The 24,692-nt window shown below is 37.7% G+C and overlaps 1 protein-coding gene across 10 annotated transcripts in view; it reads left to right on the top strand.

The window, feature by feature from the left end:
- The window catches only part of LOC105207562 (agrin), a 731,430-nt gene extending 707,789 nt beyond the window's left edge, over positions 1-23,641 (top strand). For 6 of the 10 annotated variants that reach the window (XM_039458553.1, XM_039458551.1, XM_039458537.1 and 3 more), the window contains 16 exons: positions 53-349; positions 551-700; positions 924-1,184; positions 1,994-2,140; positions 2,505-2,741; positions 9,382-9,576; positions 10,256-10,429; positions 11,158-11,497; positions 11,801-12,028; positions 12,362-12,972; positions 13,155-13,566; positions 13,816-14,069; positions 14,395-14,491; positions 14,679-14,786; positions 15,391-15,568; positions 16,106-23,641. In XM_039458553.1, the coding sequence (XP_039314487.1) occupies positions 53-349; positions 551-700; positions 924-1,184; positions 1,994-2,140; positions 2,505-2,741; positions 9,382-9,576; positions 10,256-10,429; positions 11,158-11,497; positions 11,801-12,028; positions 12,362-12,972; positions 13,155-13,566; positions 13,816-14,069; positions 14,395-14,491; positions 14,679-14,786; positions 15,391-15,568; positions 16,106-16,363 (3,947 nt within the window). In that variant the 3' untranslated portion in view covers positions 16,364-23,641. The remainder of the gene's footprint in view (positions 1-52; positions 350-550; positions 701-923; positions 1,185-1,993; positions 2,141-2,504; positions 2,742-9,381; positions 9,577-10,255; positions 10,430-11,157; positions 11,498-11,800; positions 12,029-12,361; positions 12,973-13,154; positions 13,567-13,815; positions 14,070-14,394; positions 14,492-14,678; positions 14,787-15,390; positions 15,569-16,105) is intronic. The other 4 variants (XM_039458546.1, XM_039458543.1, XM_039458534.1 and 1 more) reach the window with 3 other exon arrangements.
- The last annotated feature ends 1,051 nt before the right edge of the window (positions 23,642-24,692 follow it).

Here is a 24,692-nt window from a genome sequence, read left to right as displayed (position 1 = left end):
CTCTAACGACAAACCGCTAATCTAACCGACGCTTTCTAACCGCTTCTAACAGCGACCAAGTCGACACCCGCGGTGACTCGTGTGGTCACCACCATCGCAGACGTGACTAGCACGCAGGAGCGCGAGGCGTGCAAGGATATTCACTGCGACTTCGAGGCGACCTGCGAGCTCGGCCCGGACAAATTTCCCAGGTGCAGCTGCAGGTTCGATTGCGCCTCCATCTCGCAGGAGAACATGCGGCCCGTCTGCGGTAGCGACCTCAGAATCTACTCCTCCCTCTGCGCCATGAAAATGGAGGCTTGCCAGAGGCAGCAAGAGCTCAGGCTGCGACCCCTCGATCTTTGCCAAGGTTCGGAACTCTCGAGAAGATCGATCGATTGAACAGACGACGGACGGACTGTCTTTTAACAATTAACTCCCTACGCTTTTCTCGCGCTTTGTATTCTAACGAATCTTAACTTGAATTTAATTAATGTTGATAATCGCTTTGATTTTGTAAATTAGTATAGTGATATGAGATAGCGAAAAATTTATGACGATGTTTGTTTAGGCATGGAAGTTAAGCCTTGCAACGGCGATCCTCCACTGGTGGACTCCGAGGGCAAAGAGTACGACTGCGGTAGTGGACCAGAACGCAAAGACTGTCCTAGTAATAGTTATTGCCATCAGACAACGCGATTTGCTCGTTGTTGCAAGAAAGGTCAGCGAAAAAAAAAAGCTTTTGATCCGATATCGATATCTACCTAGTACCTAGATATATCTAGATAGATACCAATCCTTGATGCACACGCATCCGTTTTACACATATGACAGAAATTTCTAAAAATTACCTCGTGATTTCCTCAACTGCAAAGAAGTTGCGCCGCAAGAGCAACGTCCTTAAAAGTTTCCGCGACACTCACGGCTACATGCTTTTTTTTCAGTTCACGGTATTCAGGTGGTAAAGTGCGCGGATTCGTGGCACGGCTGTTGTCCGGATGGGAAAACCGCCGCGCTCGGCCCAGACGGCGCGGGCTGTCCGAGTTTATGCGGCTGCAATCGGCTTGGCAGCGTGTCCGACACCTGCAATCCGGAAACCGGTCAATGCGAGTGTAAGCCGGGTGTGGGCGGTCTCAAATGCGATAGGTGTATGCCGGGTTACTGGGGGCTGCCGAAGATAAGCGAGGGTCATCAGGGATGCATACGTAAGATTGGGATCAGTATACTATACGATTCTCTGTTCGCCATGTAATCGTTTGTCGTAACGGTGTATTACACACGGAATGTGTCGTCACAAACGTCAGCGTGAAATATATGTTCATCGTAGAATATAGTCCCCTTTGCGTTGATTAAAGAAAAAGAATTTCAAAAAATTTTATTCCAAAGTACAGTCTGTCTTAATTTTATTACAGAATTTAGCAAAAAATAACTTTTCTTTAATATTAAAATGAAACTAGTTATTTCTTATAAATAGTTTTTCGGATGCTAAATACATCAATTCAAATTACTCAATCACGCAATATTGAAAAATTTGCAGTTGAAATTGCAAAAAAGGCTATTTTTACTTCGACACGTTATAACTACAATATGTTCAAAGAAGTTTTATTCATCAAAATTAAGAATGTTGTTAAAATTGTTTCAGCTCTTAAAAAAAGTTTTTCGTATCGGTTTTAAACTGGTTTTAAAACTTGTTTTTTTTAATTGCGTTATCGTTTGCTGAAAAAAAAAAGTTTTATACTTTGGTTACACCAACAAGTAGTACATGCAAAATGCATTTATCGGAATTTCTAGTTTTCTCGATATTTTATAACTAGAACGTTGATAGATTTAAAATAAATATCTCTCTGATTTGTATGTTTCTATAGCTAAATCTACTAGATTCTCAATTTACGCAGTATTTTTTCCAATGTTGTTACACATGTGTAATCAATCAATCGATGTTTATTCTTTGTACACTCCACGTTAATTGTTTGTAGAAAATTAATGCGGGACAACGTTTTCTTTTTGAATGTAGCATGCGGCTGTTCGCTGTTTGGTTCCGTCAGAGAGGACTGCGAGCAGATGACAGGACGTTGCGTCTGCAAGCCTGACATTCAGGGCCAGAAGTGCACAATCTGCAACGACCACAACAAGATACTCACAACCACTGGCTGTTACTCAGGTATCACACGTAATAACAATCGTCTGAATTTATCATACAAAAAGATTTCCCATACAAAGCCGACTAAGATTTAGTTATGACCCTCAATGTCTCCTTACAAAAGTGAAAACAGAAAGTTGAAGGAGAATTTATTCCTTAACTTGTCCCAACAACTCGAGAGAATACGCGATTTATTCCAAAATCGAGTTTCTTAACTCTCCCTAACTTGTCTCACGTTGTTTATCTCTCGACCGGCCAACGCCAAGACAACGTTTTAAGATGCACGTTCGCGTTAGACCTCGCGGTATCCCGATGCGGTCGTGCCGTCTCGTAACAACGACGTAATTTTATTAACGTCCGCGCTATAATCCGCTTTGCTCCGCAGCGGACATGATACCGCCCATACCGACAAGCTGCAACGAGCTGGAGTGCTACTCGGGCGGCCACTGCACCGAAATCGGCGGCGTGCATTGCGTCTGTCCGTCCGCGTGCCCGGAGGACGTGCCGTCCGTACCGGTGTGCGGCAGTGACGGGCAGACCTACGACAACGAGTGCGAGCTGCGGCTCTACGCGTGCGGCCACCAGGCCGACGTGGTCACGCAGGCCTTCGGCCACTGCAGAGGTGGGTTGACTGAACGTACTCCGCCGAACAGGTCGCTTTATGTCCTGCGCTACTGAGAGAGAGAGAGAGAGAGAGAGAGAGAGAGAGAGAGAGAGAGAGAGAGAGAGAGAGAGAGATACACTCATATACACAGTCCGGACAGGCATGTCCGAAAATCGCGAACGGGCGCGGCTTCCAACGGGATCGTATACCCCTTAGAGAGGAAACTGCAGACAACTGCGGTTACCAGCCAGCTCCTAATTAGATAGGCGAAACCGGTGCTCGTAACTTGTCGTAGTTGAGAAGAGTATGCCTAATTGTGTAGCGATGTTAATAGAGAAAAATGCGTCGGCGATAGGATATTCGAGAACAGAATTAAACTTGAAACGCGGTAAACGTACGAGAAGAGAGGAACGGCCTGTCGAGCGTAAAGCTAGTTTTCAAAGACACGAAAATGCGACGTATTGTTGTAAGTTGAGTTTTGCTCCAACGATCTGATGAATTAATCTGTGATTCGACGAATTTTTATTGTTCTGTAAATTAATCAGAAGAATTTATATAAGAGTTAGGACCAGCAAAGGCAATTCAGCTCAGGAGTTGTCAGGAAATGTAAAATTGTATAGTAAGGAAGAATTTTAGTAAACATGAGAATTAATGTCAAGAACAGAGATCTTTTGAGAACGACCTGGTAAAATCGTGGCCTAACAGAGCAGTCGGACGGCCGCGCAATAATTCTGTAACAACGGTTTATAACAATTTAGATCCTTCAAATAAAGGACGTTGTTAATTATGAGAGAGATCGACAGCAAAGTGTAGACGACGGCGTCAGTAAATTCTCTCTTCGCGGAGGAGCCCGATTAAAAAAAAAGAAACGCCCAGCTTGTCCTAGAACAACTAACCAGTAGTCCACTTTGTATATCCAAACGTTATAATAAACTCATCAAGTTTCTACTGACATGTATATATATGTTTGTAACCCCCGCACCCGCCACCGCACCGGAACGACCGCAGCTACTACTTTGCTTGCTTTCTTAATCAACCGCACGTCCTCGTCTTTGTTTTCGTGAATAACACTTGTGATTAATACGAATCGCGAACGTAACGCAACCAGGCCAGGTTGAACGTAAATCGAGGAAGAAAGGAAGCAAAGTAAACAGATGGACTTCAAGTTGACACAAATTCGCAAGATAATTTGTTTGACGGAAACGTCATGATTGGAAGTGCAAAAGCAATCGCAACTAAATAATTACTGCAATCGCCACATAAAAGTAAACTTTTTCATCATTTTCTTCTTTCCAGCCGGTTTCAGAATCGAAATTCGAATATTGACAATAAAATTTTTTTGTAACTTTTAGTTAAAAAAAATAAATTTCAGCAGCCTACGTTTTTTTTAATTCGATAATTTTTTGCTATAGAGCTAAAGTATCCTTAAAACACTCTGGACAATTTATTATTGAAAACATTATTCCATCTAAGAATAATATTTTTCAATGCATTTGTCGCGCAATTTTAAAACTGAAAACATATTTAAGATATACGTTAATATCAAATAATATCAAATAATATTAGGCACCAAAATTTAGTTTATTGTAGTAGGCGCTTTTTTACCTATTTAATTATTTCATTTAATTTCTGATTATCGTTACAATTAAATTTTAAAATAACACACATTTGCATTTGAATATCTGTAAGTTTATACATTTTGCTCGTGTTTTTCAAGATTTTCCATATCGCTCGGTAATTTATTGCGATCACCTGGAAGTAATACGGAGGCGTAGCCTCTCTGAATATAGGTGTGCGGCTAGATTCGCTCGGTCAGAGTCGTGTTAAAGCATCCCCGGAGGTGTACCGACTGCCGCGTTCGCACGTAAAGAAAGTTGGCGAACGTTAACTCGCGAAACTGAAGCGAGCGCCGAAGGTGGTTTTAACTAAATCACCGCGGACTTCCAGCGTGATCTCGTCTTAAGTGGCGCCCGTGGGACGTGTCTCCAGAAGAGAAGAACCGACATCCAGAACGGTAACTAGCGGCGGTCCGACGGTCCAGCCGCGAGCATTAAATCCGCGTGACTCGCATAACTCTCTTTACCCTCGTCCCACCTCTCCCTCCTCGCAAAGAGATACGGCCGACAAAGTTTCATTCGAAATAGTCAGTCGTGAGAGTTTTACTCGATATTCTCCAGCATTATTTTCTGCGCGGGAGAAAATTCGAAAGTCATCACGAAAAGGACGATTTTGCTAAGGTATTTAAAAATTTAATTAAATACAAATCTATGAAAATAATTTTGAACCATCAAAATAATTATGCTGGACGTTCAAACAGGTTGCCGGAATAGGCCTGTTCTTTCCGTGTTATCAAAGATATTGTCATAGAAGACTTTTAGAGCTATTAAAACAAAAACATCGAGAATGACCGAATGTTCGAAGTTAGCAAGATTTATAGCGAACGATAGTCCGCATCTCTCGCAAGAAAACGAGAAATGTGTATAGTCTGCAGTGGTGAGACCTACTTATACTTGTTTCAACCTCTTTGTTCCCAAACAGTAGAATTATGTTGTCCCGAAAATTCGAAGCTCTCCCGCGTGATTACTTCGGTACCACGGTAATCGATCGTCTCTTCTCGCGAAACTCGACGATAGATGTAACGAGCGTACGCATCATTAGCGAGAGTTCCTCAACTAATTACAAACAACCCCGAAGAGTGAGAGAGAGAGAGAGAGAGAAGAGAGAAAGAGAGGGAAGATGAGACGCTTGCGCGATCGCGATCTAATTTCGCGGATCGTTGATTATTCCGACATTAAATTCGGTACCCGACTCAATCAGACCGACGAATCTAGTCGGCGCCGCGATAAACCGCGCAAAAAGTACGGAAGAAAGAGAGATCCTCTTCTTCCCGTCCTCCCCCACCCTCCTCTTCCTCCTCCTCTCTTCCGCCGCTCTTCCTCTTACCTCGCACTTCTCAAGATATTCCGAACCTCTGACGAAGTTCGCGAAGCGAAACGTCGGAATCTATTAAAGTCTCTTGCTCGCCCCGCGAACTCCGACCCCTTATTTTCGATTGCTCAGCCCTGGCCCTCACCACCTCCACCCCCTCCCTCCCCCCTCACTTTCAGTCTCGGTCGGAGCTTCCTCGCTGAAAGTCAATCTCTTAAAAAGTTCTTCGGGACTCGTCCTCCGGAGTCAAACATAAATCAGATTACGCCGTCTTCGCGGATTTCCCTTTACCTCCCTTTCTTTCACTCCCACTTGTGTTTCTCCACTATCTTCCCCTCGACTTCGCTCTAGCAGTCTCATCGAGTGTACGCCGACTTCGCCGGGTGGTCACAGGGTTCCTTATCGTTCGATGTACTCTCCTTGTTCGCTTCAACATGCAGGCCCGAAGTCGACGACGATAGCAAGGGAGTAAGGGGGGAGGGGAGGGGGATCGGACGACAGACTGATGTGGACGGCGCCGGCACTTTGGATCCTGGTAAATAATGCATGCCGTAATTTCTCGTGACGGCCGGGCTTTTCACGCGAAAAAAAATGGCACGCCGCCGTGGGATATCCCTTCGGAGGATCCTGCCTACCGGTAGTGTGGATGACGTGGGCCACCGCGCCGGATGTGGCTGCGATACGCTTGACGCAAGCGCGAGTTATGATGATCGCGTTACTATCGGAAAGCGAGGATATCGTATCGAGGTCGCGTATACCCGGGATAACCGGAGAGGAAGGCGGGCAGATCTTGAATGCGATCGACATTTACTTTTTCATGTGAAAATGTTCGCGTCGCCAAAGGAACATCCTGGAATAAATTGCTGCCGAGAAAAGCGATAAATCAATATAACAATGCAAGGGGTTAGTATAATCTGCCGTGTCGCGGAAACTCGAGTCAGTCCATGTCCGTCAATAAATTGCATAATCCAGCGTTTACAATATTAAGCATATCATTTAATATTACAAGTTCCGTCTCAATTTGACGAGGAAGTTAATATATAGCATTCATTTTGCGAAAGAAGATTAAGATCTAGAAAGTTTGTAAATTTTTGAGAAAATATTAGTTCACTGTTACGTGTTCCATTAAAGAAAGAAACCGGAAAATCCGTCAATTAAATTTAACAATCGACCGATTCTTTCGGTTTAAATTGCGAATTGCCAATATGCAGCGTGTGTAGCTTTTATTAAAGTAACTGGATTTCATCAGGCGTTCAAACACATCTTAAGTTTGATAAAAACATATCCATCAGCAGAAAGCAAAAGAGATTCACCGATCGTAAAATATCAGATTATATTTCCTCGTCGCATCCTGTCGGGGGGCATTGTCCGGTCGGGGTTCTCGTCCCTTAAATGGCTGCGAGCAGTTCCGGAGAAAAAGAGGAGACGGAAATATTTGTAGCAGCGGCGATGCGCGAAAACGAGAAAAGCTCATTCTCGTGACGGAAGTAAATAAACGAATCGATTATACGGAGACAAATAAGCGAATTGTTGAATGTGCGAGAGGGTGGGTTCAGGAAGAGTAGAATTGATAGTCCAAAGAGAGAGGGAGAGAGAGAGAGCGGGTGGTGCGCGATTGTTGAGAAAAAAATAGCGGAAGTCCTCGACGGACAATAACAGGAAACAACGCGGCAATTGGAAAGTAATTAAAATCCCATTAAGGTCGCTGCGACTCCTGTTAACAGTTTCGCGTTACTCCGTGCCGATAGAATTAGCTTTTCGATTTTCATTATTTAGAGGAACGCCGCCGCCGTCGCCGGCGCGCCATTGCCATCGTCGCGCTCTTCTCCGAACGTGGGAGTGACACGAATCCTTTCCACGCAAATAGAAATGAGATATAATGGAAACGGAATGAGATAATTTTATAGAACGCTCTGTGAAATTCTGCCCTGTAGACATTGACATGCTGTAAAGCTATCGCGGTTATATAACTTGAGTCTAATCTGAGGCTTTAGTAAATTGTTAGAAATTTCTTAACTTTTAAAATAGTAAAGGAAGCTTGGTTCAAGCCCGTAAACAAAAAGTAATGCAACATATGAATATGTATATTTATTTACTAATGTCTTAAATTTGATTAGCGTTTGTATTACTTTTAAAGCATGTGCTTTACTGAATTTAATGTACATATTCGTTACTTTTAATATTTTTATTTATTTAAATTCAATTTTATTATCATGTACATTAAAAATTATTTTAGTTACAAGTGATTTAAATATCACTTACTACTGTATATTGAAAGTTCATGAAATTTTATAACATTTTTAACAGTGTAGAATATAATCTGAAGATAATAAAACTAGTGAAACGTAGCACTTGTTGATGAAGATGTAAAACAATACGATAGCCTACATTTCGATACTGCAGTGTTAATTGAAATAAAACTCCTTTCAAACAAAACTCTTCGTCGGCTAATACGATTTATAATTTCTACGAAGTTTTTGTGTAACGTTTCTTTCGTTTTCTATAAGAAGAGGAAAAGCAAAGATCTGTTGGATTAAAAGGGTAGAAAATAAGGGATTGCATTTATTCGTACTCATCTGGGTATAAAGTATAGTATTTTTAAAGCGAATCTTTCATGGAAATAAGAGGAAGAAAAAGAAAGTAAGGAGCAATATGCGAGTTTGGAAAACAGCTCTTGAAACGGTTCTCAAGTCCTTCTTAAAGCTTTCGGATGTAGCTTTCAAGATCGCAACTTAAATCATTATAGAAAACTCGACGAGCGACTCCAGAAACTTCTCCCGTCGCTGAGATTTTTCGTAAGCACAAACAGAAACATAGATTCACCTATGAGAATAACTCGTGCTTGAGTAAGAATTATTAATCTATACTGAACTGAGATTTTGTTCTTTTCCTATTCTCTTTGCATTTAGACTTTCTTCATCATATGTAACCTTTTTCATATTATTATTAATACTATTATATTTGATTTTTAATATTAATAATGAAATATATGCTACAATTCTGTATCGTATACTTTTTATTTGTTTACGAAAACAAAATAAAGAAATAATTTTTTTTTTATATATTCTCCCTGTAAAAAAAAAGTATCAAAGCTTTATCTGGAAATTAATTAACAGAGATCCAAGCAGAGCGAAAACTTTTCTCTGTTATAGTTTTATAATCATATATATTCATAGGGGTGTCACCATCGTTATAACTTTTAATGAGGAAAATTAATTATTTCCTCGTTTTTTATATAATGGAATTTCATATGCCATACACACACGTACACACATAGGACGCAGCGACAAAACGCGAATCCTGTTTGGTTAGTTATATTGCCATGTTACGATGATTAAAATCGACTTTTACAAGAACATAAATGATTGGTTTAGTTATAATTATAATCAAGGCTTTTGACCGATTTGATAATGTTCTTTATCCTACTAAAGCATTATTTTCTATTTTTAATCTTTCCAATATTTTTGAACATAACTTTTCTCTTCTAGTAATCGTACATGTAGATACATGATAAATAAAATAATGTAACAATCAAAATTATAATGCGTTTAATAATAATCTTTCTTTCTATCAATTTGAATTGTTATTATGAATGAAATGACCGCGTTTGAGGAACAAAATATATCTCTTATATATTTTTGGTTACAAGCCTTGAAATAAACGAAACCTTTCAATGGAGAACGCGAGAAGGGAAAATAATAGGAGAACCGGAATTCACGAACATTTTCAGACGATCCCATGGTTAATACGGACTTCCCCGTTAAGAGATATACAGCTGTACAGTACACTCAACCAGCGGCCGCCATTTCTCCATTGTCCAAATCCACGCGGCATCTCTTGGTACCGGAGCCGGACCCAAGATATTATTACACCCACCGAGCTCATCAAGAAACCATCACCATCGACAGAGATAACTTGAAACACGGTAAAAAAGAAAAGTCCCTTTCTGAGAATTCTTTATGAGCCACCTCATGTATTTCTTTCAGAAGAATGAGAAAAAAAACACAAAAAAAAAGTTTTATTTTCTTCAAGAAAACTCTGTTAGTGTTTTCTGAGTCTATATATACAATTCTTATTAAAGATTCTGAAACATTTCAAGATATAAAACTGATTACTAAATCATTGTACTGGGAAAATTGATAATTAACTAGATAAATTTATAATGTGATGTGTCGTGTACTACTTTATTAACCGCATTGATTTATTGTTGATTGTCAATTAACACGATCAAAACGTTAATGCTTCAAAATTGCTTGCAATGCTTGAAACGTGGCGTGATAATTTGGCAACGCGAAAATTGTAGAAATTTATTTAATTCTACATTCACGTTAAATAATTCATGATTCTTTGCGCATCTACTTGCAGAGTTCAATGAACTGGCATTGGTTCAATGAACTAGTATATGTAGATATAATCTTTATTCGCTGCTGTAAATTTATATCAAAGCTTTTTACCTTTCTCATTGTCAGATGGTCGTAGAAAACAATTTTATCTCGAAAATCTGGGATAATTTTAAAATGTGCTTCTTACTAATAAAAATTCGGACCATTATTGATTTTTTTAAGTATTCTAATGATGAGAATAATAAAAAATGTAACTTTCAGGAGTGGCTGCAGTGTATCGACCGACACCGGCGACAATTCGAGTGGTCACCGCTCTACTAGGTGATCTCTGCACCGATGATAAGGATTGCACCATACCGAACAGCGAATGCTCCAAGGGCGGCTGCATCTGTTCCGAGGGCTACGCGGAAACCAGCGATCGGCAGGAATGCTTCGGTAAAACAGAAAAAGCTTCAATTAATTTAATTCTCACTTTGAATATACGACTTTTGAATTTTTCACATTGTATCAACTACCGTCTCGTATTAACAATTTTTATTATTTATTACATTGACATGAGAAAAGTGTTTGGTATTTCTGAATATAATTTTATGGTAAAATAATTGGTAAGAAAATTTGTTTTTATAATTATTATAATTATTATTTCTATAACGTAATTAGTAATAATAACATTTTTTTATAGTTCTACTAATTATGAAAAAATTTTTTACAAGTTATGATAATTTTAAATATAAATATAATAAAATATCAGGATACAGGTAATAAAAATAAAATTAACATTTTTGTAATAAATATGATCATAATTATAATGAATATAACTATTTTTTTAACATTTGCTATTAATGTAATAATGACTGATAGCTATAATTTGCATAGTTAAAACAACTATAAATATATAGTTGACATTGAAAATAACTATGAATTATAGTTAAATTAATTGCACCCACTCTTTTCTCTCAATATAAGTCTGTTTAATCAAACGAATATTAATTAATAATAACGGATAAAATTAAATATTAATAAGCGATTTAATTAAGAAAGTTTGCTGTCCTGACTTTTAATTCGTTCAAACCTTCTGATGTTCAAAAGCTCGACTTTCATTCATGAATTATCAATGTTATCGTGATTAGACGAAGATTAATTTTTGCTTAATCGTTCGTCAGCTAATTACGTTCCGGTGACGCCGACTCAGGAATTTCGCGCGTGTCTCTCTTATCCCTGCCACATGACCTCGACCTGCATCGACTTACCCAGCGCAACTTTCGTCTGTATCTGCCGACCAAATTACACCGGGCTGCTATGCGACGTAGAGATCAAGAAGCGAGATTACGAGATACCTTCCTTTGACGGCAAAAGCTACGTCAGGATGAAGCGACTGAAAGCGTATCACAAATTCAGCATCGAGGTTGAGTTCAAAACATATGCGGACAATGGAATCATACTGTACAATCAGCAGAAAAACGATGGCACCGGCGACTTTGTCTCGCTGGCCATTGTCGACGGGTTGGTATCTTTCATCACGATTGTTTCAAAAACCATGCTTCCTGAAAGCAACATATATACAATGTGATTCAACTATTTTATCTCATATCTCTATAATTTAATTTCAAGAATAAAATATAATTATATTTATAACATATTTTAAATATCAAAGTGATCAAGTTAGTTATTTGGAATTGTTTTCACGTAATTGTTTGCCAATGACAAAAAATGCAAAAACAAGAAAAGAAGATATAAACGCTGCGCTGTTGATCAAATAAATGATGCTTCTAATTCGTAGAGCTCATGAATGATTGTGTGCTTCAGGTATGTGCAATTCAGATATAACTTGGGAAACGGACCTGTAGTGCTCACGTCATCGGAAAGGGTGACCATGAAGACCTTCCATAGAGTAGCGGCTAAAAGATATCACAAGGACGGAGTGTTGATTTTTAACGACGGCGAAGACGTAGCCGGACAAAGTCAGGGAATGCTGAAGTCTTTGGACCTGAATCAAGACACCTTCATCGGAAACATGCCGACTAATTACTCTAAGTAATATTTGTAAACGATGTATTGAATAAAAAAATGAAGGGCTTTTTCATATAAAATTAGTAATTTTACCAAATTTATATAATTTTTATGTTTTCCAATCTTAGATTTAAAATTTTTTAAACAACTGGTTTTGGTGTCTATGAAAAAAGTAATGAAATTACAAATGTTTGATATCAGACAAATCAAGGAAGATGTTTTAATGTTATTAGGAAGTTTTTGTTTTTAAAAGAGGATTTGTAAATGTTGCCGCTTTGATTGAGAAAGCTCTCTCAATTTACAGTGAAGATTTAACGTTAAGAACAGAACTAAATACGATCACAAATTTCTAAACAGGGTCTATGACAACATCGGCACCAACCATGGCCTTCTCGGTTGCATTCGCAAACTGAAAATTAATCGAAACAACATAGATCTCCATGTGGGTCGTGACAATAGCGACGTACTCGAGAGTTATCGGGTGAAGGAATGCGGCGACAATGCGTGCGCCAATCTGCCCTGTCAGAACGGCGCGACGTGTCAACCGATCTTCGAGGAGGATCTATGCAACAGCCGGGATTGCAGGAGATTACAGAAGAGGGGTAAGAGCAGAAACAACAGAGGTGGTAATGGCAAAAGTGTTGGGGTGAATATAGTCAGGTGCAGAGGTTCCCACTGCACGTCCATCGACCAGAGAAGAACCAAGAAGAATGCGAGGAAAAGTGATTACGATTCCGAGCTGCAATATGAGAAAAATTACGATCACGGAAATTACGCGGTAGAGAAGTACGAACAGTCAGATTACAAGTGCATATGCCCGCCGCAGTTCACCGGCAGAAATTGCGAGGAATCTTTGGATCCGTGCATTGGCGAGCCCTGTCAGAACGGTGCCACCTGCGACATCTTGCCGCAGGGAGGATACGTGTGCAAGTGTCCTCCCGGTAGGGCCGGCGAGCACTGCGAAATCCGTAAGTACTCGCAAGATTTTTGGAAAAAGAAATTGTTTGCTGACCAACCATGTTTTTTCATTTTATTAACGTACAAAAAATATTAATAGTTTAATATATTTTTATTAAAGAATATGTTGATGTCTCTTTCTCTCTCTTATCGCTAATTTTCTAATTATTTTATATCATATTTATTTTTTCAGTGGACGCTGACCTAACGGAATTGCTAATTCCCGAAATGAACGGGAACGGATATTTGGAGCTGCCTTGTCTGGAGGGTGTCGCAAAAGCGTTCTCCATTGAATTATGGTTTCTCACGCACGCGAACGACGGTCTCCTGCTTTACAATGGCCAATTGAATAACGGCAGGGGCGACTTCATTAGTCTGAATCTGGTTCATGGCAGGCTGGAGTTCAGATTCAATCTCGGTAGCGGTATTGCGAACATCACGTCGCCGGATCCGGTCAGTCGGGATATGTGGCACTGCGTGAGGATCAACAGACTCGGCAGAGAGGGTGCTCTTCAGCTCGATGACGGAACCGTCGCCAGAGGATTGTCTGGAAGTCCTCTCACGGAATTGAATCTGGAAATGCCGCTTTACGTTGGTGGCGTCAAGTGAGATATCTTTATTAAATTACACTATTTATTATACTTTTTGTTATTTCAATTATCTCGAATTTTTTTACTTGTTCTCTCAGCTCTAAACTTTCCAGATTTTTGCTATTATATTGTTACACTTATAATTAAATAAAACATAATAAAAATATCTGCCATACGTATATACGACTGCGTAAAGAAATAAGCACACGTCTTCGATGTACTGTCGAAGCAACAAACGATGATCGCGATTGTTTGCTTCCATAGACACTGGCGAGAAGTTCATCGCTTGTCCGGAGCCTGGACCGGATTAGTAGGCGCCGTGCAGAGGCTAATGGTAAATGGCAAAACATATCAGAATCTCGCCGTGAATGTTACTCAACACAATACGGAAATTTACGACGGTCTACCATGTCCCAGTAACGAGAACCCTTGCCACAACGGCGGGGTCTGCCTACCGCTCCTGAACAGTTACCTCTGCAAATGCGCTAGTGGTTACAATGGCTTACATTGCGAATTCTGTAAGTTTTTTCCTCGTAATTTAATTATTTCTTAACATATAAAATTTTTTGAATATTTTTATGTTAAAATTGTATTAAAAATTCTGAAAAAAATTTTGAAGGTAATTTTAATTATATTCTCACATTTATGATACATGTATTAATACACAGTCGATAGTAAAATAAATCTCTTAATAATCTCATATACTTAAATATATTATTTTCTTACCTTTTATTTTGCTTTTCAAAAAATTAAAATACATTTTACTTTGTTAATAATTAATTACATTGTTATGTTATAATTACAGAAAAAATTTTTAAGTTATCATTTAAATGTTTCTTTCAGTTACGGGCTACGATGTGTCCGGTACCGAGATATCGGAGCGGCCTGTACGCTTTGAGGGCGATAACTTCCTGCAGTTCAAACATCGCTTTGGAAGAAGGTGAGTGACATTCGGCTAAAACGAAAAATCGACGATCGAAACTTTAGATCGCATCGGCACATCTTTTAGGATGTTCGATTAGGTACACTTGAGATTAGTAACCTCGATCGCTCGACGACTAGACTAATTAGCATTCCCGACTAACGACTACCGTCACTAACCTTCTGATTATGTAACCACCAACTAGTACTAACTCGACTAACACTACCCTCGGCGAGTACTTTGAGGAGTCCTATTCCGACTACGATTTGGAGGAGGACGTCGACTACGAGTACGACAGTTATGATTATACGGAGTAAGTTTTCTAGAAAGAATGGACAGAATGGCTGTAATGTACTCGTTTGAGAGATACATTGATCTTTCCTGCTAGCGCCTTGTAATGTCATACGACAATCTCTGATAATCACCTCCCTGGCAGTTACCGTAGACTCCGGAGCCAATTATTTTATTGCGTAATAAGGAATGTAATTGGTGTAGAATTGACGTAACATAATTATGGATATAATTAGATGGGTAGCTTCTTACAATAACTCTTAATTATCAACGACACGCTTCTCGCATATTACATATTTGACAATTGAGAGCATTATTTTAGTAATATTCGCAATCTTATTTCTTTTTTGCTTTGCTAATTAAATTTAAAGGAAAAAGAGCCAGCAAAGCTGGATAAAAAGTCTTTAAAAGAATTTTTCTTTTATAATTCTGTTTTATAATTTTTTTGTTTCTATTATTTTTTTAATTTCCCATCTAAGCGTATCTTACAATTAGTATAGAAAATACCTTAATTAGTGTAGAAGCATATAGATACATAGTAGTGTGAATTATTATTAGCATGTGCTTAGCTTTGAAATTGAAATTTTCTCTTTAATGAATCTCTAATTACGAACACGTTCGTTCAGACGCAGAGGACAGCAATCGAACAAGTTTGAGCTACGGCTAAGGACGGTACATCCCGAAGGTCTTATCGCGTGGGTGGGAAGAGGAAAGATGGAGCACCTCTTTTTGTCTCTGCACGACGGTCACGTGGTACTCACTTATAAGAGCAAGATTGATGAAGAGATATCCGTGAAGAGCAAGGTAAGCTCTATTGCTATCACATTGATTTAATAGATATCACACTCTCCTTTTTTATATCTACTCTCTACGGCCATTTTAATTAATTTTCTCATCTTTCCTTTTTATTTCCACCTTCCTCTTATTTCTACAAATTATTTTATACAATATTTCTTTGTCTGCTTTGTGCATTCAAATTAAATTGTGCATAAAAATTAAAGAATTATATCTGTAAAATTATTAACGTTAAATTATTAAATTTATTAATACAATATTAAATTATTGAAATTACTGATATAAAATTTTCTTATAAAACGTCCGTCTGATTCAAAGTGTTTCTAGAAGCACAGGCAGAAAATGTATTTCTTATTATTGAGTATGATCAAACACATCTCAATATTTTGTAAAATTAATAAGGAACCGTTTTTTGCGGAATTAATAAGGAACTGTATTTTTTCTATAACATAATGCAATAAAAATTCTCCAAAAATATTTTTTTTAATATGCTTGCCTCTCCAAAATGCTTATGCATCTCACATGTTATTATTGATGTGAATGTAGGAGAGAGTAGATGATGGAGTCTTCCATCACATCCGAGCGTCCCGACGACGAAAGGCATGTACGATCCAGATCGACGAGAACGCGCCCGTCAAGGTCTCGATGGAAACAACGTTATTGACGACCAACGGTAAGATCTTCGTCGGCGGCAAGCCCAGTCATCGCGGCATCAAGGGCTGCGTGACGGACTTCATCGTCGACAAGCGACGGCTGCAGCTCGCCAGACGGAAGATCGACTTCTGCCACGACAACGATGTATGATAACGAACCCCGAATCCGACGATCGTCAACGCGACGTCGATATCAGAGAACCTCATCGACCCGATGATGTCGCCGTCGTCGGCGACGACGACAAGTTGATCACGCGATACGAACGCGAATCTGAATCGCATGCGGCGGACCAAGATCGACGATCGCCTAAATATCTACAACGACAAGTACGATAACGTATCCTGACGATCGTCAACCTCACCCCACGCCGTTGGAGACTCGAAAGACGTCTCTGGTGTTCCCAAGTGAATTAACAGACTAAACGCAAAGTGCAACGAAGTTCGCCGTCGAGACAAAGTGTGAAAGAATCGTGTCCAACCCGACCGAGCGACGTGTTGATTCCTGCCAAAGTTGTGCGAAGAGATGGTCCTCGTTCACGCGAGTGGGTTCTTGGCGTCTCATGGAAAGGCAAAGCTGTATCCCCATGGTATCATATTCCCGAGAAGAACGAAGTTCTTATACAACTACAGATAAAACCATCGGAAATTCCACTCAGAGAAAAAAAATTTGATGTCGTGTTGCTTATAAGATGACTGTCGCAACAGGACCAGAAATGTTTTTTTCTGTTTTTCCTGTCTTTCCTGAAAACTTTTATTCTCAAAAGTCATTAGTGGTATTTTTGTGAGAACAAAAATTAAACCCGAGATAGGACCAGGACCTTCTTAGACAGCACCCATGTCTCTCCGAAACAGTGAAGATAAGAAATTCAGGTTTGTAATCGGTAATAGTGTCGTTTGAAGCTTAAACGTCCGAATGAGGCCGGAGCCAGAACGAGAACCAAAGTACTTTCACTTTAGAACGCAGGATCGTCCGCTTGAGACGATTACACTGCTGAAGTCAGAGAACCGTGACTCTATCGCATGTGAAAGGTGCGGGCACTATTAAGAGTTCATCGGCGTGTTATAGAAACTTGGCGAATACTGCTTTCTCATAGAGCCATCCAATAAATAAGTAATAAGGGATAAGGAGAAAAGTACTCAAAGAGAGAGTTGTAGTAGCAGCGTTTGACCGTTCGCTATTCGCGGCCGACCACGTCGAGGTTTAAGTATAAGAAGCTAGTCGCAGGGGTCGATCGCCACGCGATTATTTCACGCGTTTATATTCAGATACCAGAGCTCGTCGTCGAGATCACCATCGCGTTAACAGATGAAAGAAGAGACGGAGGAGGGGGAGAAACTGGAGCAAATTAAGTGCTACGTTTTCATCGAAAGACAATAATATATTTTTAAGATGATGAGATTAATATACATATTGATACATATGTATGTGTATGTATGAATCTATCTGTATACGCATGTGGCGAACGCGCGCGAGCGGCGTTTAGCGGATTTTAGCGAAAGAGGAAGAAGAGCGGGGTCCGCTCAAAGCGGGCCCCGTTGTAGAATCTGTACTTATAAGTTGTACTGATGCACACACTTAAACGTTTTACGATGCCAAGACTGACTAAAAAGCGCACGCAGGCGGCGAGAAACGACGAGATGACGACACGAAGTAGCGAAGGGGGAGGGAAAAAGAAAAACGAGGAAAGAATTGATAAATCGGTGTTATGTTTGAGTGTTCGGTAGAGAGATTTAAATGAATTTAAAGTGGATTTCCCCGGAATAGAGGAAATATGTATTTTAAAGGACTTGTTGATTTATCGCCAGTATAGTAGACGAACTCACACGACACTGTTGTTTTTAGGTAGGGGAAGCTTTTTACAAATGCGCAAGAGAATAAATATATTATATATAAATATATATATATATTATACGTACCACTTATATACAAAGGATTCTACATTCCATTCAATGGACGTAAATCGGGGTTCAAGGGATTTACGTGGACAGACGCTGTTGACAATGGCCAGCGTGAGCGCGATCCGTGACCGTTCAAATCTCTCGCGAATCGTAGTTCTGAAAATATCACATTTTTTGACAAACCGTTCTCTATGTTGTAAGAAATGAGCAATTGTTAAATTGCTAACTCTGGACACTCATTTATTTCTCTAAGACGTTGCGGCTTCAATTCTCATTATAGAATATCAAAACAGCATGCACTAAGAAAAAAAAGTTGTTAATTAAAATTTTCAATTTGATTAAAATTTCTTCAATTTAAGTATGTATGTAATCAAGTTAAATGTATAAAGGCTTAAATTAAAGTTCAAGTATTTTATGTATTTGAGTTGAATGCGTAAATACTTGAACCGAAGAAATTTAATCAAGTTGAAAAATTGAGTCAATTTAACAACTTTTTTTTCTTAGTGTATTAATTATATATCATTTCAGTAGTTATTACAATATATTCTCGAAAATATTCGATTCAAATTATTACAATTTATATATCCTAAATTACGTAATCATATTAGTTGAATACAGCGATTCAGTAAATTAAGTTGATGACATATCGAGTGTTATAATTCCATCAAATTTGATTTCAAGTTTTCGTCGCTGCTTCAATATTATTTTTAGGAAATCCGATTGGTCTTGTCACACTGATTATTAATCGGAATTTGAACGCGAATGGAACGCCAATTAACGCCTTGCTCGTCTGCGTGTACGGCGGAATACAGTTCAAAATTTTCCGTCATAGCGGTAATGATCCCCGATGAAGTTAACTCGCATCCGAAAGCGCATCGAGAAAGAGAGAGAGAAAAAGAGAGACGAGGCAAAGAGAAGAGTTTTACGCGAGTGAACTTGTAAATAATTCCACACGCGCTGCTAAATAACGAATTTAAATATTCGTTTTAGAGTGTACCATACTATAACCGGACCTAAGAATCATCGTAACGACCTAATTATCGTAACCAATTCACGGATTAGCCTTCGAACGATGCTCGCGATGCGCATCATTTATTTTTTGCGTGACTCAAGAAAGCGCATTATATGCACGCATATACATAAATAAATAAATATAAATAAATATATATATATACATATACAATATATGGACAACCACACGCACGCATGTCGAGCTAATGATGTGAACGTGTTCTTCCCTTCGAACGAAATAGCTAAGCGCCTAAGTTAATTGACGTGAAACTCGTTCTTACCTTGTATGCAACCGTTGTTGATAATTTAGAGAGACCACCAAACGTTTCCATCCCTGTCCCTTTCCGCGAACAAAATGCTAAAGTGCGCCATTATATGTAAACGATAAATAAAATTGTTAAAAAAAAGCTGTAGCTAAAATCTCGAAAGAATAGCTTACAAAGATATTTTTATCTCGTTCGAAAAATTCGTGGGGGAGATGGTGGAAACGCGAAGAGAGAGAGAGCTCTTCGTTTTTTCAGGGAAAAATCGTCAATTCTCAATCTCGCGGTTCTCGCGGCAGTGACACGCGAACGGGCGGAGAAGGTGGTGGAATAGGACAGGCTGGAAACGTTCGGCGGATGTTTACGTGATCACCGCCGGCGATGCGCGAGCGGCGGAAACGCTTCCTTCCGGTCACGTAAACGTCGTCGAAATAAGATCATGGCAGAGAGGCGCGAAAGGCCCCCTCGAGATATATATCACGTGGTATGTATGTACACTGGCACGTTCAACAACGCGCGTTTCTACCAAGCCCCTGATAACGCGTGACGTTGAAAGACACCGTCGAATTTCACTGTTTTCCTACCACCAAGAGAAACCGTAATCCACTTTAGTTGCTGCGAGCGTCGTGACGTTATTCGCTTGCCAACGTTGTGCTAATCCCGCGGGAAAAAAAACGGGTTGATTAGTACAAATGTGCGTTTCGCGTGCAAAAAAAAAACGTATAGCGAATTTATTCCAATATCGAACGCGAAAATAATTGTATTAATTAATCAAGCGTAAGCTCGAGAACGCAGTAGAAGACTCAGCGTGTAGTCAGACACGAAATGTATCTACGGAATTAAGCATAACACGCTACGCATTAAAAAAACTCTAAAAAAAACAATATAAAAAACAATTTTAAAAAACGTAAAAAAAGCGAAAGAAACGTTTGTTGCAAAGAACCAAAAAAAAAAACGCTAAACTAGAAGTTGTTGGAATAAAATTGCACTGTTGGCAATCGAACTTAATGCAACTCGACTTAAGAAACGCTATGTAATAGTGATCGCAATATAATCCGCGAGTATACTGGCGAATGCCGCAATAGTTACACAGAAGGAAACAACGATTGCTCGCTTCCGTGAGGAGCGTCAAACGGGCGATTGATAAAACTACGCAACGTCCAACACATTGATCGCAACACATATCGATCGTCGTTGTTAACATCTCCGGAGACAATGTACAGAAGGCTTGATTCAAACTACGGGCTCAGTGACGCTTTGCAATTGACTCAGTGTTAACAAACAGATGCATGTCCAACCTCAATCATGAAAATTCAATCTGGAAGACATGATGACTTAAACATATAAAAAGAGTAAAAAACGAAACACATACTTTGGATAGGTAATTCGATTTTTTTATGTGTAATATACATAAGATTGATATCATAATGTAAGACTGCGTTTTTTAATTTTATAAGATGAATTTTATAATTTTTTCTTAATTTTATAAGACAATTGCGTAAGTGAACTTATGTTAATCGAATAGACATAATGATAAAATTTTGAATTTATATGTAAATTTTATTAGATAATTAATATTCATTAAATAAGTAAAGCAAAGTCGTTAATACCGACATAGGTCTTCCAAAACAATATCTTATTTTTCGGAAATTAAACATTGAATTTTATTAATACTAATAAAAATACAATCTTAGATTATTAAAGAAATAAAAATTCATAATTTCAATTTTTTTATATAAAATCTGAAAAAAAAACAAACTCTTTAAAACAAGAATGAAATTTACACAATTTTTTTTTTTTTTTGAAAACTGCATATTTTGAACAACAGTGAATGATTGATAATATTATTTCATTTTACACATTTGTAGCGTTATAAAATTATTGTATTTATTTTTCTTTTTCTTATTTTTTTTATAATGCGATTTTAAAATTGGGATGCCACGTAACCTGGCACACCTGTTAATAAGACGGATTAAAATAATAAAAATTATATAGGATAGAATAAAAAGCACAACAGTATGAATCTATTAAATTAATAATCTAATATAATCTTTATATATTGTCGCGCTACTTGTTGCATTTTGTGAAACAAAATATAAAATATTTGTATAAATCGACAAAAAACATTTTACATCGAAGTAAAAGGATTCTAAGAATCCTCATGTATATTAAATTTGTAAGTATTTTATACAGACGATTCATGTGAAAGAACAAGAAAAAGAAAATGTAGCATTATCCCTTGCTATATTGGTTTTGGGATTTATTTTGTCAGACGCTCATTGTTGCTTATTTTAACTTGATTATCGTAAAATTCAAAATATTATGAAAACTGCTACATTATCTTAGACAAACTAGAAGACACTTTCTAGTTTATATACGATCGTATATGTATTCAAAGTTTTCAGTTCTTGATTAAGAAACATCTAAAAACAAAGTGGTATGTCGGTATCAGCGACCTTTCTGCAATTAATGCGTCTCTTAGTTTAAAAATACGACAGAATTATAATTGAGTATAAATAATGTAGTAATAAAGTACATATATAATAATATATAGGATTGTATAAGTTAGCGTAAAATTATTTTCTTATAGATATGTTAAGCGCGAAAGTAGCCTTACTTTTTCCGAGACACGTTTCAATATCTCAATTCAATTAAATCCGTCCCTGATAGTGTGAATCAAGCCCCATTCATTTCAGCCCATATTGACATCCGACATTTATCGCTAAATGTGTATCTATTTGAATGGTAATAAGGCTGATGGAAAGCCATCTCTCTTCGTTATAAAATAATAAACAAAATATTAAAACATCCGTATTTGGCGCTTAAATGTGGAGGATCAATATGCGGTCTAGAAAATACGCTTACATGAAATTGCGGCGAACATCCTCGGGTTTCTTCGACCCGCATTCGAACATTCTTTTTACGCATACGTTGTAGTATTTCATGAAAATTCTAATTACTTCGTGAGGAGCCAGGAATTGATGTAAAACGCAAGGGATATATTAAAGAATACCTAAGAATTGCCGCGCGGCTTTCCACAGTGTAATTAAAATCGTGAAATACGACGCTCTTATCGATCAATCGCGATCGCTGTCCAATTGAACCATATCCGCGAGCAACGCGAATATCAATCGCGCGCAATCTCCGTGCACATATCCCTCTCTTTTCGACACGCGAACTTTTGTCTTTTGGAAGGTTTTTTATCCTCCCCTTTTATCTTATCGTCGAACATATCGAACTATATCTTCAAACGAGAACCGAGAGACTCAACGGAGAAAAAGGCAATTGTTAAACATCTTTATCCCATCGCAATTTTTGCTCACATTTATAATCGGAGACGAGGTAGAGGGGAAAAACTGAGAAGAAAGACTATAAATGCGCTTCTCGAGACTCGACTTGTACACTTGTTACGAATTATATATCTAGAAATTTTTGATATTCTTAAAGATACGTTTCTACTTTTTTACTTTTTTTCTCTTGGATCTATTTAGTTTTTCAAGTAGTATATAAATTACAAAAAAAATGTTGAAATTATAATAATGCGTGATAAATATTTATAGTGAAACTTTTTTAGCAAACTTATTTAGTAAAACAAAATTGCGCTTTGACCGAGTCGAAGGAAGACGCGGACGGGAAGAAAGGAGACACATGTTGTTGGCTTCCGTTGCAATATACGACTAACGCTACTGCCAGTATAGAGATAGAGACCCTACGATCGATGTTTTTTCTCGGAAGGCGTGTACATTTTTTGATGATCGAAATATATTCGCGCATCATCGAGTGTTATATCGAACTTATTGCCTTCGAAAGTGCGAAAGAATCCGCCTCCTATTCTCACTGCTTGTTCAGCATTAGAGATGACAATTAGCCAGTACGACGAAATCTAAATGTTCACGATTCACGAGCTTTATCGAGCTCGACAGGAGAATTCATGGCGAAATTCAGTCAGAGGCTCTGAATGTACAATGAGAATACGAGGCTTTGGTCTGTCCTGCAACACGTTGAAGAAGCTTTATCGAAAGCTTCCACTTGGACGGACATAAAATATCCCATTTTAGCGTCGTCGCACATCTTTTCCGCGCGAGAGATATACGCGGCAGGACGCCCTTCTTAATTAATTAATTTTTCTTTTTTACTTTGATATCGTCTTTACTAAGATCACCTGGCGTTCGCTGACCTAAAGTAATCGAGCTACACTGTGTAACAAAGTGCGCGTTGTAAAGTGACTGTATATACAAATATAAATTATGCGATTACTTTCCTTGTGCACATTTTTCCTTTCCTTCTCAAAAATTAGTTATTATTTAAAAATTTGCTTGAAATGAAAAGAAAATATGTAGGACTATAATTTTATTTTAGGAGGTTCTTTATTCCTTTTACATAATGTAAAATCAAATGTTGAGAATAAATTTATCTAAATTGCAATTTTATTTAAATAACTTTCTAAAATAGCTTTGAGTCTTAGGAAAAAGGGTGCTCTCATACAGCACACAATATTATGAAATATTTCCAAAAAATATTTCTTAAAAATATATTATGAAAAATATTTTTAAAAAATTTTAATATTTTTTTTAAAGGTTTTAAAAAATAAAAATAATATTTTTAAAAACATTTTTAAAATTTGTTAATGTTTTTAAAAATATTTTTTATATCATATCCAACAAAATATTATGAGAAATATTTTAACAATATTTTAAAAAGGTTTCTGCCAATTATTTTCAGAATATCTTTGAATATATTTTTTTTTACAAGATCTAGCGGACATAAAAATATATTTTAAAAATATTTTATAAAATATTTTTAAAATATTAAATTTTTATACAAAATACTTTTAAAATATTTTTTAAATATTTTGTGCTGTATGGGGTTTTAAGTAATTTAATTGCAAATAAAATATAAAAATTTTGATGAACCTACATTCATACGAGGAATGTAGGTTCGAGCCTGAACGTGAAGATGACACTACTGATCAGAAACTGATGTATGTATGAAAACTGCGGAATGTAACTTCGAAATAGAGACGCAATGCTTCCTTTATTTCCAAGACAAATGAACGAATGTAATGAAGTAGTTCCAATTTTGTCATTACTTATTTCCCATTTCACTATTACTTCTTTATCGTTATTGCGTTTTACAATACATTTTTATCTTCACTTAGTTTTATAATACATTTTCTACTTTTAGCTAGTATTTTAAGTACACACACATGTATACTTTTGTACTTTATTCTTCTATTTAATTTAAAATAATCGGGTTTATGAACGAACAAAATAAAGAATTTAAGTTTAGGTTTAAAATAAATTTATT

Source organism: Solenopsis invicta, chromosome 2 (genome assembly GCF_016802725.1).
Source record: "Solenopsis invicta isolate M01_SB chromosome 2, UNIL_Sinv_3.0, whole genome shotgun sequence".
NCBI lineage: Eukaryota > Metazoa > Arthropoda > Insecta > Hymenoptera > Formicidae > Solenopsis > Solenopsis invicta.
This window is presented reverse-complemented; position numbering and strand designations above follow the sequence as displayed.